This window comes from Furipterus horrens, unplaced genomic scaffold (assembly GCF_987537825.1).
Source record: "Furipterus horrens unplaced genomic scaffold, mFurHor1.1.pri manual_scaffold_5, whole genome shotgun sequence".
NCBI lineage: Eukaryota > Metazoa > Chordata > Mammalia > Chiroptera > Furipteridae > Furipterus > Furipterus horrens.
Genome location: NW_028327175.1, coordinates 1,888,017 through 1,905,950, shown reverse-complemented (window position 1 = coordinate 1,905,950; position 17,934 = coordinate 1,888,017). Strand labels below are relative to the sequence as shown.

General features: G+C 61.4%; 1 protein-coding gene across 2 annotated transcripts; it reads left to right on the top strand.

Moving 5' to 3' along the window:
- The first annotated feature begins 1,784 nt into the window (after positions 1 to 1,784).
- Positions 1,785 to 16,117, top strand: SNX18 (sorting nexin 18). Of its 2 annotated transcripts, none has more exons than XM_090276114.1 (2): positions 1,785 to 3,430; positions 14,685 to 16,117. In XM_090276114.1, the coding sequence occupies exons 1-2, from the start codon at positions 1,840 to 1,842 to the stop codon at positions 14,936 to 14,938; spliced, it is 1,845 nt and encodes a 614-aa protein (XP_090132240.1). In that variant the 5' UTR covers positions 1,785 to 1,839; the 3' UTR covers positions 14,939 to 16,117. The 2 variants fall into 2 exon arrangements, with proteins under 2 accessions (XP_090132240.1, XP_090132241.1); XM_090276115.1 differs by lacking the exon at positions 14,685 to 16,117 and adding an exon at positions 5,211 to 5,489.
- Positions 16,118 to 17,934: the final 1,817 nt, after the last annotated feature.

Sequence of the window (17,934 nt, the reverse complement as noted above, 5' to 3'; positions counted from 1 at the left end):
ATCCAAAACCCTAGGGGGTAATGTTTTTCCTGCCCCTTGGGTGCCACAGGGCCAGGCACCTTCAACAGCCTGTCCCTGTCCTTTCATGAACCTGATGCCTGGCCTCCCACCAGACTCCACAAGCTGAACGTGCGCCTGGGCACTGGGTCCGAAAACAACCTGACACCTGCTAGCTCCTCCACTCTGCCGCTACGGAGCAGCCCAACCCGTCTGGTCACACCTGAGAGACAGTGTCAGCCTCCCCGTGCCTGCGCCTGACACACTGCAAGTTTTATGTCACCTGAGGAAACTCTTCCACCGAAGAGGTAACGACCAGATGAACAGCAAGGGTGAAAGTAAATGCATTGGTCTCACATATCGTAGCTGCGCGTGGTTAATAAGTAAAACGAATGCGGTGTCCACCATTAGTAAACGTTGACCTCATGGTTCGGGCCACATCCGTCGCTGACACTGAAATTCCACGCCCTCTGTTGCTTGCTGTGAGCACAGCCCCAACCCAGAATCTTCAGCTACAAATGCTGTAACTCCGAATTTGCTTACTGACTTGAACTAAGGTTTTGCAGGATAAATAAACACCGTGGGAGCGGGTCTGGTCCCCGGGGTCGGTGGTTTTGTGCAGGATGCTTGGAATACCGCGGCCCGTACAGAAACGCACGCTCTTCCGGCCTGTTTCCCAGCCGTGCTTGAAAAGGGCCAGAAGACCGGCCGAAATTAACGACATTTGAATGCTGAACCCCAATGAGAGGTGTCTTCAAAGGGATCATTAGGCAGACTTAATAAGGGAAGATTATGAGAAAAAAGGCTTCGGGCAAATCACACACCGAGGGGGGAAGAGATGTGAAACGAAGCAACTGTAACAGTGTGGAGTTGATTACGACAGCAGGAGGCGATTTTAAAACATCCGCTTATCTTAAAAACGCTACAAACGCAGTGAGAGAGAGAACGGAGAGGAGCGGGGGTGTGACCGCGGGAACCGTCCTGGTGCGGAGGAGCCCGGCGGTGACTGGGGACCCACGTGTCCTTTAGGGGGGCCGACGGGGTGTTTGCTTGGCAAACGACGCAGCAGCGGCAGCAACCCCCTACCCCGGCTTTCCCCCCAGCCCGCCAGGCGCTGACGTCCCGCTTCGTTTCCCTCGTCTGCAAAGTCGGGGCTCCGCGGCACGCCCCCGGCAGGAAGGTGGCCGCACTGGCAGGGGCTGCCTGCAGGGGCGCTCCCGCCGCGCCCGGGCCCGCAGGCCGGGCTGTCACTCACTGCGCGGCGCACGCTCCAGGCGGGAGCGGGGACACGCGCCCTCCCGGCTCCGCGCCCGCCACCCCCGCCCCGCGTCGCTCGCAGGCTCCGGCGGGCGCAGCGGGGGGGAGCGTGGCGGGGCGCTGGTCGTCGGTGCCCCGACCAGGCGCCCGGCGTCTTCACGGCGCCATCGCCGCGGCTCGTGACGGCCCCCCGTCGGTCCCCGAGCGCTCGGAGTGGGGGCGTTCATCGGGGATGCGGCGCAGACGCGGCGCTGCCCTCCTCCCCGGGGCACCCGCCCTCACTCCCGGGCCCGAAGGCGGCGCGGCCCGCCGGCCACGAGGGGGCAGCGGCGGCGCGGGCGGCGGCGGCGGGCGGTGGCTCGGGTGTCGCTTGCTCTCGCCTGGCGCGCGGCGCTCGGCGGTCGATCCGCGCGGCTGCGGACGTGGGCGGCCGCGGGCCCCGCCCCCCGGCTCGGCTCTGCCCGGCCCGGCCCGCAGACGGCGGCGCGCGGAGCGGGAGGAGGGCGCGACCGGCGGGCGGGGCGCAGCGCGCGGCCTCGGGCTCCCTGCGCGGGCCCTCGGCGGCCGGCGGCTCAGGCCGGGACCATGGCGCTGCGCGCCCGGGCGCTGTACGACTTCAGGTCGGAGAACCCGGGCGAGATCTCGCTGCGGGAGCACGAGGTGCTGAGCCTGTGCAGCGAGCAGGACATCGAGGGCTGGCTCGAGGGCGTCAACAGCCGCGGCGATCGCGGGCTCTTCCCGGCCTCCTACGTGCAGGTGATCCGCGCGCCGGAGCCCGGCCCCGCGGCGGACGGCGGCCCCGGCGCCCCGGCCCGCTACGCCAACGTGCCGCCCGGCGGCCTCGAGCCCCTGCCCGCCGCGCCGCTGAGCGCCTTCCAGCCCCCCGGCTCCTTCCAGCCGCCGGCCACCTTCCGGCCTCCGAGCGTCGGGCCCCCGTACGCCGGGGGCGCCCTGCAGCCGTCGCCCCAGCAGCTCTACGGCGGCGGCGGCTACCAGGCCAGCCAGGGCAGCGACGACGACTGGGACGATGAGTGGGACGACAGCTCCACGGTGGCCGACGAGCCCGGCGCGCTGGGCAGCGGCGCGTACCCGGACCTGGACGGCTCGTCGTCGGCGGGGGGCGCCGGCCGCTACCGCCTGTCCACGCGCTCCGAGCTGTCGCTGGGCTCCCGCGGCGGCCCCGCGCCCGCGCAGCACCCGCCGTCGGGGGCCAAGAGCTCGGCCACCGTGAGCCGCAACCTGAACCGCTTCTCCACCTTCGTCAAGTCGGGCGGGGAGGCCTTCGTGCTGGGCGAGGCGACGGGCTTCGTCAAGGACGGGGACAAGCTGTGCGTGGTGCTGGGGCCCTACGGCCCCGAGTGGCAGGAGAACCCCTACCCCTTCCAGTGCACCATCGACGACCCCACCAAGCAGACCAAGTTCAAGGGCATGAAAAGCTACATCTCCTACAAGCTGGTCCCCACGCACACGCAGGTGCCGGTGCACCGGCGCTACAAGCACTTCGACTGGCTGTACGCGCGCCTGGCCGAGAAGTTCCCAGTCATCTCCGTGCCGCACCTGCCCGAGAAGCAGGCCACCGGCCGCTTTGAGGAGGACTTCATCTCCAAGCGCAGGAAGGGCCTCATCTGGTGGATGAACCACATGACCAGCCACCCGGTGCTGGCGCAGTGCGACGTCTTCCAGCACTTCCTGACCTGCCCCAGCGGCACCGACGAGAAGGCCTGGAAGCAGGGCAAGAGGAAGGCCGAGAGGGACGAGATGGTGGGCGCCAGCTTCTTCCTGACGCTGAGCACGCCGCCCGCCGCCGCGCTGGACCTGCAGGAGGTGGAGAGCCGCATCGACGGCTTCAAGAGCTTCACCAAGAAGATGGACGACAGCGCGCTGCAGCTCAACCACACGGCCACGGAGTTTGCGCGCAAGCAGGTGACGGGCTTCAAGAAGGAGTACCAGAAGGTGGGCCAGTCCCTGCGCGGCCTCAGCCAGGCCTTCGAGCTGGACCAGCAGGCCTTCTCGGCCGGCCTGAACCAGGCCATCGCCTTCACCGGGGACGCCTACGACGCCATCGGCGAGCTCTTCGCGGAGCAGCCCAGGCAGGACCTGGACCCCGTCATGGACCTGCTGGCGCTGTACCAGGGCCACCTCGCCAACTTCCCCGACATCATCCACGTGCAGAAAGGTAAAGCCGGCCTCGGCAGGGGGCGCTGGGCGCTGTTTTTTGGGGGGAGGGGCGGGGGGAGGGCGGGCTTTGGCAGAAATGCTGTTCTTAGCCTAGTGCCTTCTGGGACAGCCTTTTGGAGGTTGAATGTTGGGTTGTGCCCTTCCGGGACCTGTCATCTGCGTCTAGGGTACAATTAGGAGGGGACCCAAACCATGTCAGGCATCTGCTGTGAGCAGGGCAGGGTCACTCAGCCGTGGGTTTCGGGAAGCAACGGGGAGAAGGGGAGAATGGCCACCTGCCACCCCAGGTGAGTCTGCCCCGCTCTGCACACCCCTCCGCCCTGCGTGGGCGGCGATCCGGCCCGGCCCTCCCAGGTGCGAACTGGGGCAGCCGGAGCCCGTCCCGCACAGGCTTCTCGCCTGCAGGCTTTGCAGAGTTCCAGGGAGTTTTGAGAGAATCTGCTGACGCTTGGTCCTTTTGGTTTTGGAGCCTGTTAAGACTGACATTCAGCCTGCTGTCTAGGGAAATGATGTGGGAAGGCACCCAGAACGTATAGACTCTGAATGTTGTGTTGAGGCTTTGTTTCCGGTGTCCCAGTGAGGCACCAGAAACTGCCCAGGGCCGCAGCTTGTTTCCTGGTCACTGCTGGTGACCCTGACCTTGTTAGAGCCCTGGAAGGTGCGTGTGATCACTTTACTGAATGAATGAGAGCTCTGGGGCCTCTCCTGAGAGTCCTCGTTGATCTGCATTTGGAGGGACAGTCTGGAGTGGGGGGAGGGGGTGGTGAGGGAGGTGGTCTTGCCTGTGCAGGTCCTCTGCTCCCTGCGGGTGGGCGGGGAGAAGAGGGAGTCCTCCAGCCTCACTTCCTGCCGCTGGAAACCTCCCGGACCCGGACCCGGCCTGGCCTCCGGGAACGAGGGCCACTCACTGGTTTTCAGGGCGGGCCAGCCCAGTGGTGAGCAGCCCTGACCTCCTGTTACTTGCATGGAACTGAATTCGCCTCTCCTGAGCCTCTTTCTGTTCCCTGGAGCCACACAAAAGCAGCCCCACCTCGTCACCCTGTCAGCCCTGGCTTCCTTCCACTTCCAGCGGGTGACTCCCCCTGACTCAGCGTGGAGGGCGGCCCCCCCCACCCCCCACCCCCCTGCTGGCAGGCACTGCCCTGCCACATCTGCAGGCTCCTCCTAGTAGCCAGGAGTCACTTTCTTGGCAACTGACATTGGGTCAAGGCGGCCTGAGGTTGAATCGGCTTCGCCAGCAACCCTGTCTCTGTCGCCTGGAGTGACCCTATTTCTACATTCCCTTGCCCTATTTTTTTTTTTTTTTTTTTTTTTTTTTTTGCATGAATTGCTCCAAATCCTTGACTTGGGCTGGTACCGGTGGCACTGACGCTAAGCCTTGAGTGCAGGGCCTTACATTTTAATCCCCTTGCGGTACATGCATCCACGCCCCTGCCGCACCTCCTGCGGCCTTTTTACAGGCTCCTGTGAACTAATGCGGCTTGTTGCTGAATGGCCGGCCGGCAGGGTGGAGCCAAGTGGGACACCTGCGGCCCAGGTGGCACTGTCCCTTCCCTGGCCCCCCGGGCCACACACTGGGGCGGTGCCCTGTGTGGATTGGAAAAAGCACAGTGTTTGTTCTAAGGTCTCCTCTGCGTGTACAGCAGCAGTCTTTGCAACCTGTTAAACCGTGGGGTCTGTTTGTTTTTTTAATCCTAAAACTAAACTTGTCCCCTGTGGTCTGGGACTTGGGAAAACTCCTTGGTTAAAGCCAGCACCATCTCATGCCTTCCGAACAGATTCCGGGGCACTACGCAGCCTTTCGGCATCTCGGGGGGCACACCAGAAGGTGTTCAACACCATCTGTGGGTGCTGTGGCCTTGGTGTGCGGTGAACAGGGAGCCGGTGTCCCCAGGCGACGTCCCCAAGAGGTGCTGCCACCTGAAGCCGTGTGTGCAGCGCGTGTGACGGAAGGAGGCCCGCGCCAGGGTTCTTGAGGAACACAGATGAGCCGGGTATCATAAGCCGGGCGCAAGCCTGTTGGACGTGTTCTGGGTGTTCGAACCTGCGGTTGTAGAGAGCTGCTCACCCCCCGCCCCCCCGTCACACGGCTGCTGTTGGAAGGAACCTCTGGCGTCTGCGCACCTGGAAGTGTGTTTACAGGTGCTTTCCCTCCAGGTCCAAGGCCCGATCCCGTCCGAGGAGGACAGCAAAGACAGAAATCTTTACGCAGCGTGAACGGTCTTGTGTCGTAAACATTTGGTCCGAAGTTTATGTTGCAACTTAGGGAGATATTTAAAAATTCAGAATAATTCCACTCTGAAGTTCTCACTGTTTACAGCGAGAGAAAGGCAGTTTCACTACCTGGGCGTCGTGCGTGTTCTGAATACTTAGGGTGAGAGGGAGGGAGATTTGGAGGGGCTGTTTAGTAACTAAAGCAGGTGAGGAGGCATGTGAGCTAGGTCTCCCCACCCCCACCCCACCCCGCAGTTCCCGGGGGAAGGAGGGAGCGTGAGCATCTGCGCTCCCTGGCCATCCAGGGGGCCCTTCTGTGTGCGGGGTCCCTGAGCACGCTCTGGCCGTTTGAAGTTAACGAACATGAAATAAAACGAAAGAGTTCAGCTCCTCGTCACGCTAAGAGCACGTCAGCGCTTTGTACTGGGGGCCCCCACCCTGGGCCGCACCTCCCCACGCCGGAGCCTCGGCCAGGCGGTGCCGTGGCGGGCCAGACTGGACCGGTCAGTCCTGCTGCTCTTTCCTTTCACGTGGTCACCTCCTGGCACGCTGCCCTCTCCCGGGAAGTGGGCCCTGCTCAGCCTCCCGGCGCCGGGCCAGGGAGCGACGCTTCTGCTGTGCGGCCGGCCGGCCGGCCAAGTGCTCTGCAGCCCGACATCAGGGTCCGTTCGGAAAGACCTGGTCTCTGGATGGACTTGGGCACGAGGCGGAAAACCCCAGTAGTCTTACTGGGGTGGGCTGGCGTTTTCGGACTCCGCGCAGTACTGAAACCGTTGCTTAAACTTATAATGGTTTGATTGTTAAGTGCTCTCTGTGAACTTGAAGAGAGCCATATGGCTCCTTCAGCTAAAGGAGAATCCTGGAATTGGGGTTTTTTTCATCAGCTAATGGAGCCTTACATAAACAGATCTATTTCGGTTAATGGAGCCGCGTGGAGGAAGTACGCAGCTTGCTCTAGACCGCAGGGCAGTGGGTGGAAATTCAGAGTCTGTTTGAATTTTATTCCTGTTTTGCTCTGTGCTCAGAGGAGTCCCTTCACTTTTCTGCTCCCGGGCGCCTGCCGGGCAGTGTGCCCCGCCTGTCACAGTCGGTCCCCTGTGGTCTCCATTTTCCTCTCTCCTGACCCCGCCCACAGCCCGCCTTCATGATGCTGACCTGGGCGAGTGTGGGGCACAGCAGAGGACATGTTTATCAGCTGCTCAGCCTATACTGCTCTGTTCGCAGAGGTATGCTAGCGCGTCAGGAAGCGTAGTCTGCATGGGGGAGTCGTGGGTCAACAGCTTTCGGCTCGTCTCTGGGGGAAAATTGCAGGAGGAGGGTTATACCCGTGTGTGTCAGACCTGTGGCTTTCTCTCTGTTTGTGAATGTGGACCAGGTGGCGGGGGGAGCCACTCGCAGGGACGTTTCTTACTCCGGAGGAAAGATGAGCCCTCCTGTCGAGGTGCTTTGTTGGTCAGCGCGGTCCGTGGTGTGAAGCAGGGACTCAGAGCCAGACAAGTGAGTGGACAGGCCGTCCTGTGCTCCGTCCTCTTAAATGAAATATTCAGGGCCATTCCGCTGGTGCCGCTCCAACGGAGCCTCTGTTTGCAGGTGACCGCCCGGGCCTCAGGCCTACACCCAGCTGCGGCTTCCGGCTGCAGGTAGAATTTCACCTCCGGGCCGCTCATCACGGGGACCGCGGGGCTCGCGTCCCTCCCGCATTAATTAAAGATCGCTGGAGCGCCGGCAGCACCCGGCCCTTGGGTCTGGGCCACAGCGGGCCCTTCCCTGTTGCGCCCCCTCCTCCTGGGGCTTGAAGTAGCCCGAGAGGGCGGTGCCGAGACCCAGAGAAAGGGTCCTGCTGCCCTGAGAAGCTCGGGGCCAGAAGTTGAGGTCACGCACCTTTTCCGCCTGACTCCGCGTTCCACCCCAGCTGGAAGTTGGGGAGACTTCCCCGTGGCTTCCCCGTTGGCCTGTCTGCACTTTCCTGGTGCAGATGAGGTTGCCTTTGGGGCTTCTGCAGTGGAGACTGAGTTCCTTGGTTAAAGCATCGGTGTGACAGGTCCCAGCCAGGCTTGGTCCCAAAGCTTGGGGCCACTGCTCACGTCCCGGCTGTCACTAACTGGCTTTCAGACTCTGGGAATCACACCAGCAGTCCCAGTCTTCAGGCTGATGGCCCCTGAGAGCCCTCGGGCAGAGGCCTGCCAGCACTCACAGATGCCCCGTGCACAGGGTCCTGCCGAGGTCTCGGGACTTCCACACAACCGAGACGTGCTGGGAGGAGAAGGTTGTCAGTGTCTTTGCAGACGGAACGCCGCCCTGACCCGCCATCCCCCTCCTTCCGCGGGGTGAGAGCCTGCGGCCCTGTCCCAGAGGGCTCTCAAACCAATGTTCGGGGCCAGCGCGGAGCTACCTTGCCTCTCAGCAGGAAGCTCCATGACGTCATGAGGTCTGGTCGCCACATAAACGGCACAGCGATGCCCAGCTCGGTGTAGGGAGGCAGCACCCGGGAGCTGGCACCGTGTGGCACCGCATGGACAGAGCACAGACTGGGTCTGTGTCCACGGGGGGACGGGCAAGACCCTGCTCCTCACTGAGGTCTTTGACTTGGGACAGAGAGGCCGCGTGCCAGGGTGCTGAGTGCCCCCCGAGGCTGCTCAGGGCGCTGCGTCAGTCCTGCCTGTGAAGGGGACGTGCGGCGTGACGTCAGTGTGGGCCAGCAGGGCACCCGGGGACCAGGCGTGGGTGTGTGCGGAGCTCCGGCCTCTGTTTCCTGGCTGCGGAGGGGAAACTGCCTCTCGGGTCTCGGAGGTGCTCAGCAGCGGCTCGGCAAGTGCGCGCCTTGGGGACGGAGGAGGCCCTGGTATGGGGAAGCTGCCCCCCTTGCAGAGGCAGGGCCGCTGGCCTTGTCCTCTCAGCAGGTGGCCTTTCCCCCCCGGGGTCGTAGGCAGAGGTATGGAAATAAAGGCCCGAGGAGCCCGTGCAGCAGGTGAGCGTGGGACCCCACACAGCCGCCCTGCGCCGCACACCGGCAGACACGGAGGCGGGGGCCCGTGTCTGTGCTGCTGGGGTCACCGGTGTGCTGGCCACACGGAAGAGTTACGTGGAGGGGTCTCTTGTAGCTGCGCCCTCTTGCCAGTCTCTGTGCCGTCGGGCACCTCCCTGACCTTCTGGTCCATCGTCACTGACAGACATGGGGCTCGTGGTCGCCCGGGTGTGTGTGGTCCGGTGGCTCTCAGTTCAGACCAGCAGACGCGTGTCCAGGGCCCGGTGCTCTCTGCGGGCTGCCCACGCAAGCAAGCAGAGCCCCTGGGCCCGACGGGGTCCCTGGCATCAGCCGCACCCGCTGCCTCTGACTCAGGACAGGTGTGAGCAGTGGGGCCGCAGGCGGCGGAATCGTGCCGGGCTTTGCCCCCACCAGGTGTGCCTGCCCCCTTGCGTCCGAGTGCCGGCTCCCGCCCCAGAAGCAGACTCCATCTGGCACTGCTGGTCTTGTAGGTGCATCTCAGCTCCGCCTCGGTGTGGCGGGTTCCCTCCGGTGTTCTTCCTGCTCCGTCCTTGACCTTGTCTCCCGCTGTGATCTCCCGTCTCCTTCTGATGGAGACGTGTTATGTGTTATTCAGCACGCAGTGGTTAGGGAGGGGAGCTAAGTGGCTTATTACATTTATTCGTAAGAGCCTCTGAAGAGAAATTTGATTTTACTCAGCGTGTATTTTAGCGCCCAGCGTAGATCAGGCACCAGTAAAGACACTGGGGTTGCATCAGTGGCCAAAACAGGCCACCGCCCTGGGGGAATGTGCGTGCTGCAGGGCGGAGAGGCCCTGAGGGACAGACAGGGATCGGTCACAGCCAAAGCCGAGGGTCAGTGTGGTGTGTGTTGCGGGAGGAACAGACATGGGAGAGGGTGGGGGGCGTAGGGGGCAGAATGAGGGGTTACAAAGGGTGGTCCATGTGGCCTCGCTGAGAAGCAGAGGCCTAGGGGAGGGGAGGGCTCAGCCAGGCAGATGCCTGGGCTGGGGGCGCTGTGCCCGGATATGGGTCTAGGGGGGCACTGGGGTGGGCATGCCCGGGCACACTGAGCAGTGGGGAGGCCAGGTGACGGGACCTGGGAGGGCCCAGGCGGGGGCGGGGTGGTCACGGAAGGTCCGACTGGTAGGGATGCCTGTCACTGTCAGGACTTGAGGTCACAGGGGCGCGGGATGGGAGCCAGAGCAGGGCTGAGCCCCAGGGAGCTTTACAGGGACCTTCACTCACCCAGATGTCCCGCCGCTGCTGCGCCCAGGGCAGGAGCGGGGCCCAGGAGCCGGGAGACCTGTAGGCTCGGGCTGGAGGGGGAATAGCGGAGAGGGTCGGGAGGGGTCCCTCCTGCCTGTATTTTAAAGGTAGATTGACAGGTTTTCCTAAGGGGTCAGAGGTGGCCTTTGAGAGGAAGAGGGGTCACCAGGAGGGACCAGCAGCAAGGCTGTGAGGGGAACAGGTGGGGCTGGGCGTCCGGCCTGGAGGCCCATCCCCCAGGTGACAGGCCGCTGCCCCTACCCCATCGCCCCGCCCCCGCAGCACACAGGCCACCTCAGCTCCGACTCCGGGACAGCGCCCACTCAGAGCCCCGCCCCCTTCGACGACAGTCACCGAGAAGGCAGCCCCTGTTGCTGGCCCCTGGGGGGCCCACGTCCACGCCCGCCCAGCGTGCAGCCTGGGTTCTGTGCAGGCTCAGCTTGGGGCGCTCATGGAGCTGTTGGAGGAGGCGTTCGGGGAGCCCTTTCCGGCCGATTCCGAAGCAGACGCCCGCCGTGGTTCCTAGAACGCTGTCCGCATGCATTTCTGTTTAGATGAACATGGATCACAGTTTGAAAGCGCGTCGGAAATAAAAACAGGATTTGGACGTGTGCTCATTAACGTATGAGCAGTTCACGCACCTCAGACCTGTGTGTCTACGGAACGACCTGCCCCGTCCCCCGGGTGGCGGAGAGGAGGTTTGAAAACGCTTTGCTGATGTGTCGGGGGAACTGGCGTCACGCACCTCGTGACCTCACGCTGCTGTTCTGGGCGTTTGAACTTGAGCGCGTGCACGTCTTCTCTCCGGTGAGTGAGCCGGAGTCCCTGCGCGGGATCCAAAGCCGAGGAACCGGAGACGCGCGCCTCCTGTGGCTCCACGGGCCGCAGCGCCGTGGCTGCGGCCGCGCCCACCTGCGCCCACGGGTGCGGCCCGCAGCAGGGTGGGCGCATGCAGGCCGTGGCGGGTGCGCACGTGGGGCGGAGCCGCAGGGACAGGGCGGGGCCGCGGTGGCGAGCCCTGCGGTGTGGGGGGCTGGGTGGCAGCCCTGGCTCCCCTCCGGGAGGCGGCCCCGCGGGACGTGGAGGCGCGGAGATGGGCGGGCGCTGCACCGGTGGGAAACCCTCCAGGCCGGGTGTGGGCCGTCTGCAGCAGCTCAAGGCAGCGAGGGACACGTGCGGTCCTGGGCACGCGCCGTGTGCGAAGTAGGACAGAGAGGCTCCCTCGCAGGGAGCCGCTGTCCCCATCGCTGTCCCAGAAAGGCAGAAGCCAGGCTGGCAGGCAGGACAGGGGAGCCTGTGCGCAGGGGCCGCGGCCGGGGGCTGGCCACCACTCAGCGCTGGGCGCTGCCCCCCACCCCCCACCCCCGGTGTCGCTTATAGCTGCAGCAGGAAGTGACGGAGGGAGCGTCACAGACAACCAGACTGGGAGAGGGACAGGCCCTGGTGACACCCTAACCTGAGGGGCCGCGCGCCCGCAGGACGGGGTGGTGGCAGGAAGGGGCCTGCAGACCAGGGGCCATGGGGCCACCAGCGGATGGCCTGAGCAGAAGCGGGTCTGCGGGCTGCGCCCTGGGGGCCGACCCCGCCCAGGTGTCCGTCTGCTGGCGGCACGTGAGCGAGGAGGGGCTCCTCCTCTTTAACTGTCCATTTGTCGGGGTTCTGTGAGCCCCACTTGCTTCACTGCCACCGCGGCCAGGGTTCTCCCGTCTGACCCGCGCGCCGGCCGTCAGCAGGTCGGGAGGCGGCGTCCGGGGCGGTGTGTGCGGGCGTCTGGTTCCCCGCAGGAGCGGGTGTGCCGGCCTCGCCCCTGTGAACGTGAGCCGGCCTCTGCGTGGGGCCGGACCCCGCCAGCCCACTGAGGGACCTCGGGCCGTGGGCTTCTCTCTGCCTCAGTTCCCTTGAATCTAACAAGGTACAACCATTTGGTATAGCAGGTAATTTTAAGCATTATCAGCTGTTGTATTGATTTCCTAGGGCTGCAGCCTGGAAGTCTGAAATGACGGTGTTGGAAGGGCCCCCACGCTGGGGACAGGGGTGGCTCCACGGCCCTCCCAGGTCCCGGTGGGCGCTGGCAGCCCCTGCTGTTCGCGGCCTGTGGGCTCCAGTCTGCCTGCATCTTCCCCGGGCGTCCTTCCCGTGTGTCTGTCACTTGGTCTTTGCTTCCTCCTTTAAGGACGCTGGTCACACTGTATGTAGGCCCCCCCCATCCAGGATGACCTCACCTAAACCGATGACACGTGCAAAGACCCTATTTCCAAACAGTCATGTGTCACTCGGTAATGGGGATTCGTTCTGAGAAACGCGTCATGTGGAGGTTTTGTTGTGCAGACTTCACAGGGTGCGCTCGCAGGGACCCGTCCGGTCTGGCCCACCGCACGCCTGGGCCGTGAGGGGCAGCCGGGGGCTCCTGCGCCCCAGCCCTGCACGGCATGTTCCCGTGCAGAGCAGCACGAGACTGAATCCCGCACAAGGGACAGCGACGCGGTGGGCACGGTGGACGAGGCCGCTGTCAGGTAGCCTGAAGCTGTTCCACAGCGAAGTTTTTTCTAAGCAGGACAAGTACCCTCAGAAATAACAATAAAAAGTGTAGCAGAGTCAAGACCCCTGCCAGCACCACGGTCGTTTGTCACCGTTGTTGCATTCCAGGGACTGTCTGACACGCGCCCGGCAGAGCAGGTCTGTGGCCGCCCGCACAGACGCCGGAGGAGCGCGGCGCCCCCGGATGTTGCGGCCGCTGTGATGTCAGTAGGGGCAGGAACTTGCCAGCCCGTCACAGTCGTGCGGCACCGCCATCGTGCCCGTGGCCCGTCGCTGAGCGGAGCGGCGTTAGGCCGTGTGTGGCTGTGAGGTGGGCCCCGGCTTCCAGGTGGGTGTGAGCTGGGGGCGGGGGTGGGGGAGTGAGATGGGACGCGCAGGTGCTGCTCACCTGTGGCTGTCCCGCCTGCTGGCTGGATGGCTGTTGGGCTTCATGGCTGAGATGTTTCCCTTGGAGCAGAGAGGCTGGGTGGAGGCCCAGGGCGGACGCAGAGGGTGTGACCGCCAGTGAGAGAGGGTGACAGGAAGCAGGCGGACACGTCTGAGTTTTCTTGCCTCGGGCCGCTGTGCCCATGAATGCAGAAAAACAGCCCCGTCCAGGCTGGGGCGCTGCTCCCTCCGGCGCCGCAGCCACACCCGGGCCCCGGTTTTCTGGGGCAAAGCCTGAGAAGACCAAAAATCAAGTTCACGTTGTTGGCACCTTCATGGTTTGCTTTTTTTTTTAACAGAAAATGTGGACTTTGATCCCCTCTGCTGGGTGACGGGGCCTTTTGTCTGATTGGTCTTGGAGGGTCAGGATGTGCTGGAACCAGAGGTTTGCTGGACGGGAGGAGGGCAGAGTGCGCGTGCTGCGGGACCCAGCCCCGCTGGGCCGGCCCACCCCGGGTCCCAGTCAGCGGAGGGAGGGCGCCTCTGCAGCCGGGTGCTCTGTACCCCGGGGGCGGCGGAGAGGGTTTTCCCCGCGGGGCCCGAGGTTCCCAGGAAGGGGGTTTCTCTGCAGATCAGGGGGCAGGCACAGAGCTCGGTGGGGTGCGGAGGGCCGCGGTGCCGGGGTGCTCGCTCACTGTCGTGGGCCCCGCCCGTGCCCGTGGGCCGCGCCCCCCGCAGGAGAACCAGGCCGGTGCGGAAATCCCCTCGGGCGCGCTCTGTACGTAAGGCGATGCTTTTGAAAACGGTGCTGACCTCCTGGGTCATACTTGCCCTATAAAGTGAGTTTCTGGGAGGTTGGGCCCTTTAAGATTATAATATTAGTGAACCGTGTCATGTATCAGTTCTTCAGTTTTGGCTGTTTTGTGTCTGTTACAATGACATGATCCCTCTACAGTCGGGCGCTGGGAGACACGGGGAGGGGGGTGGGGGGTGGGGAGGGTGTAGGACGCAGCTTCTGAGGGGGCGCCGTGCCCCCCCGTGAGCCCAGGCAGCCACAGTCAGGATGAGAATGAACCTGCCAGGCATTCTGTCTGTCCAGCTCGGGAGCCCTGGTCCCCGAGATGCTGTTAGGGGTGAGGTGGGGGCTGGAGACCCCCAACGTGAGCCCCGTACAGAGAGAGGCTCTGAAAACCTTCGTGTGCGCCGACTCCGTGGGAAACCTCTGTGCTTGAACTTCCGGGCGACGTCTGCAGCTCCTGGGTGTTCCTGTGGGTTTGGGGACGTGGGCGCAGCGGGGAGGACGCCCGGAGGAGGACACGGGGGAGGGTGACACGCAGGCCCTGCCGGACGTGGTGCCCGGCTGCAGGAGAGAGAAGGGATCCTGGCGGCAGGTGGCAGGTGGGGCGGTCACCTCTGCCCCGGGGTCTCCCTCCTTCCCCAGCTCTCCCTTCGCGGAGGCTGCGCCTGATTGAAGTGTGGCGCTCTCTGCCTCTGGGGATATTTGAACTTTTAAACACGTGGCTGGTAGAAGCGTGGACAGATGATTTCCAGCTTGAGAATTGCCAAGTGCAGTCTCTCGCTTTGTTTCTTTGGGGACACTTCGCTGCAGCTCACTGTCTGTCATTCATAGTATTCCCACATGGAAGAGAGAGGGTCGGTACTTGGACGGGCGCAAGTGCTGCTTTTAACCAGCAGTGGAGGGTTTTCAGAAACTTGACCAGATCCCTTTCTTTTTAAATAAGCAGTTCCGGGCATCCTTTAAATTCCAGAGGACTCGAGCAGTCCAGGCAAGGGCCTCTAGGGCCCGCGCTTGTGTTCACCGTGCGGCCGGGCCGCCGGGCCACGCGCACTTGCTTCCTAAGCCGTGTTTCTCCCCGCAGGAGCGCTGACCAAAGTGAAGGAGAGCCGGCGGCACGTGGAGGAGGGCAAGATGGAAGTCCAGAAGGCCGACGGCATCCAGGACCGCTGCAACACCATCTCCTTCGCCACCCTGGCCGAGATTCACCATTTCCACCGAATCCGAGTAAGAGACTTTAAGTCACAGATGCAGCATTTCTTACAACAACAAATAATATTTTTCCAAAAAGTGACGCAGAAGTTGGAAGAAGCTCTTCACAAATATGATAGTGTTTAAGGCCCGGACATTGGATTGTGGACTTTTCCAGTTCAAGAATAATTTCTGCAGCCGAATAAAAACTGCTATCAGAGAGCTGTTGCCAACCCCCCGTGGTGGTACAAGGCTGGTTTTGTGTTCCCTGAGACGGGGCTGAATGTGTAATTCCGTAGGGCAGAGACAGCTAATGCGGTTCTATAGTAGACACAGTACCACGCATTGTAACTAAGTTATACTATGTACGCCTACACTACCATTGTAACTCGTGGAATAATGAGTATACTATTTGCCTTACTGCTTTTGGAAGGAGGGTATTTTAGAGCCTACTTGGTAGACCTCAGCGCCCACAAGGGACCTCCGCGAAGCTGGGCGGAGCTGGCTGGGCCAGAGCCGGCTCTGGGCGCCTTGTTCCTCATCGCTCGGGATTCCCTAAATTCAGCCTGTTCTCTGTTTACAAACTCCACCTAGAGCAGCTATGCGACTGTGTGCCTTTAGACTCTTCGTTCTCCGGTTTTCGTTTCTCCTCCCCTCCCCCCCTTTTAGGTGACCACAGCTTTTCCGATTGGAAGGGCGAAAGGCCAGCCAGTGCCTAGGGGCGCAGCCTGCGGGGACTCCATGCGGGCGCCGGTGCAGGGTCCTCCCCGATCCCGCCGGCCGGCAGGTACGGCAGAGGGGGCTCGATGCTCATCTTGGGGTTTGAAGTCCATCCGAGGAGGAAGGGGTGCCACTCTGCTCCCCGAGGTGCTGCAGTCACGTAGCCTCTTCCCTCCAGCATCCTGGAAGCGTGGTGGGCGGTCTCCAGGGCCAGGCCCTTCAGCCAGAGACCCTGAGCCATGCCAGCCAGGGGCACAGCCCGGGATCAGGGAGGACACACTCGGTTTTACTTCTGAGGAGGGTTTTCTTCCTTTTCTTCTGTTCTTAGCTTGAAGATTTTCTTTTACTATTCAGTGTGATTTTTTACAAAAACCAATCTACACTGTTAACCAATTGAGACTCCACTGTGATTTATCGTTTACTTAATCAAACACTTTTCAGGGACATCTGTAAAATTCAGTGTTACTTGCGACAACAGGTAGTGTTGATCTAAGGAGGGACCAGAACTAATCTCTACTAGTCCAGATGCTGAAAGAAAGAAGCAATTGTTTGTTTTCAAGGCTGATAAGCCCCCGAGACATTTAACATTAAAAGTTACCTTAAATATATCCTTTTATTATTATAAGGGAAATTGAAATGGCTGATAAATACCAAAAAGACTCAAAAGCAGCTTCATTTAAAAAGCACAAAGAGATTCTGGCTTGAAGTGCCAAAATCTCAATGTTTTCCCTAGTGGCTGAGCTAAGTCATGTGATTCTTGCATTCACAGATGTAAGAATTGTCACTGAAAGGTTCAAGCAGCTACAGGTGTTACGAAGTAAGCTGCCTGAGAACCCCTGGGTATTGAAATGCTAACATGGCAGTAACGAGGTCCGTTTGGAACATTGGTGAGTCACATCAATTCAAGAAAAGGGTGATTATTAAAATAGTTGCTCAATAGCACATTTACTCTTGAAAGTAATCTCATATGGGTTGAACTTTTCAGACCAGAGTCCCATAATTTTGATCAAAATTGTATTCCTCGGGAAACTCAGAGCCAGACCCAAGGTCACGAGGCTCTGTCTCCGTTGCAGATAAGTGGGTGGGACAGGAACCAAACCGAGCGTTCTGTGAAAAGTAACTCTGAAGAACAAAACCCATGCGTGTGAAAGTATTAATTTTATGGCAGAAGTTTGGAGATTATAAGCCTAGCATTTAATTTAAGTTTGGACAGATGAGCATTATGCTTTTCAAATGATTTGAAAATTGGTTTTATTTGCCTCTTTATTTTTATGGTGGTTTTTTGTTTTTGTTTTTTTAGTAAGATCACTCAACTTGTGCTATGGTAGCGTGGATGTTTCCTGAGGTGTCTGACAGGGTTGTGCGCTGGCCAGGGTGGGCACAGCTTAAGTTACAGAAACTGAAGATTAAAAGTACAAGGAAGGACAAACTCATGCTGCCTACTTAGAAGAGAACTTTGTCCTTCCCAGTGACAACATTGTAATGCCACTGATTCATAGGCGGTTTCAATTAATGCTGTGGGGTAGGACACCGGAATCATGAGTGTCGATTTCACTAAGACCCTCACTGCGCTAACGTTCTTGGTCCCGCGGAAGCATTCCAGGCTCAAAGTGCTGCGATGTTCACGCCCAAGAGATAAGCCATCCTGATGTGTATGCTGGTCGCTGGGATCAGCGTGGTACAGTTTTTAAAAATAAACTATCATGCCCTTCACGCCATGCCTTGTCTGTGTTTCTGTAACATGTTTGTAATCCTGATCCGTGTTTATCACACGAAGGCGTCCGCCTGTGCCACGTGGAGCTTTTTCCTTGCAGGCGGCACTGCTGCGCATGGCCGGGAAGCAGCGGGCTGTGGCCCGGCCATGCGCCGTGGCCCGTGGGCGGTGTGCCGGGTGGGACTGCAGGCAGCGGCCACGCCGGGGGAGTGGGGCGCGGGACGTCCCGAGGCCGCGGTCCGCAGTGGCTCCTCCTGCGTCGCGCCCCCTCTCGCGCCAGCTTCTCGCTGTCTTGCTGCTCCTGCTGCTCCTCTCCTGATGAAACACTAGACACTGCTTTCGTCTGTCGGGTCAGGCATGTGAAGGTCATGTGTGGCCCTTACAGCCTCAGCCCCATCCCCTTACGTCGCTCCTGAGCCCTGGGCGCCCCGTCCGACCCCAGGAAGCCCGCGGGCAGCCGCGCCTGCCTCCTTCCAGCGCCATTGGGCCGGCACACTGAGCGCAGCAGGCTTTTATTTATTTATAGACTGAAAATGTTGCGTCTTATTCCCTTAAAAATGTTATGATTAGGGCACATCAGCCGTGTTTATCTTTTAAAAATAAACCAGGGCTGCTTGTGGCTCGGCTGCGGGGCTGTTACAGCGGCTTCTCCCCCCGCGGCCGGGCCGGCGCATCTGTCCGGAGAGCCACGGGCAGAGAGCGTGTCGGC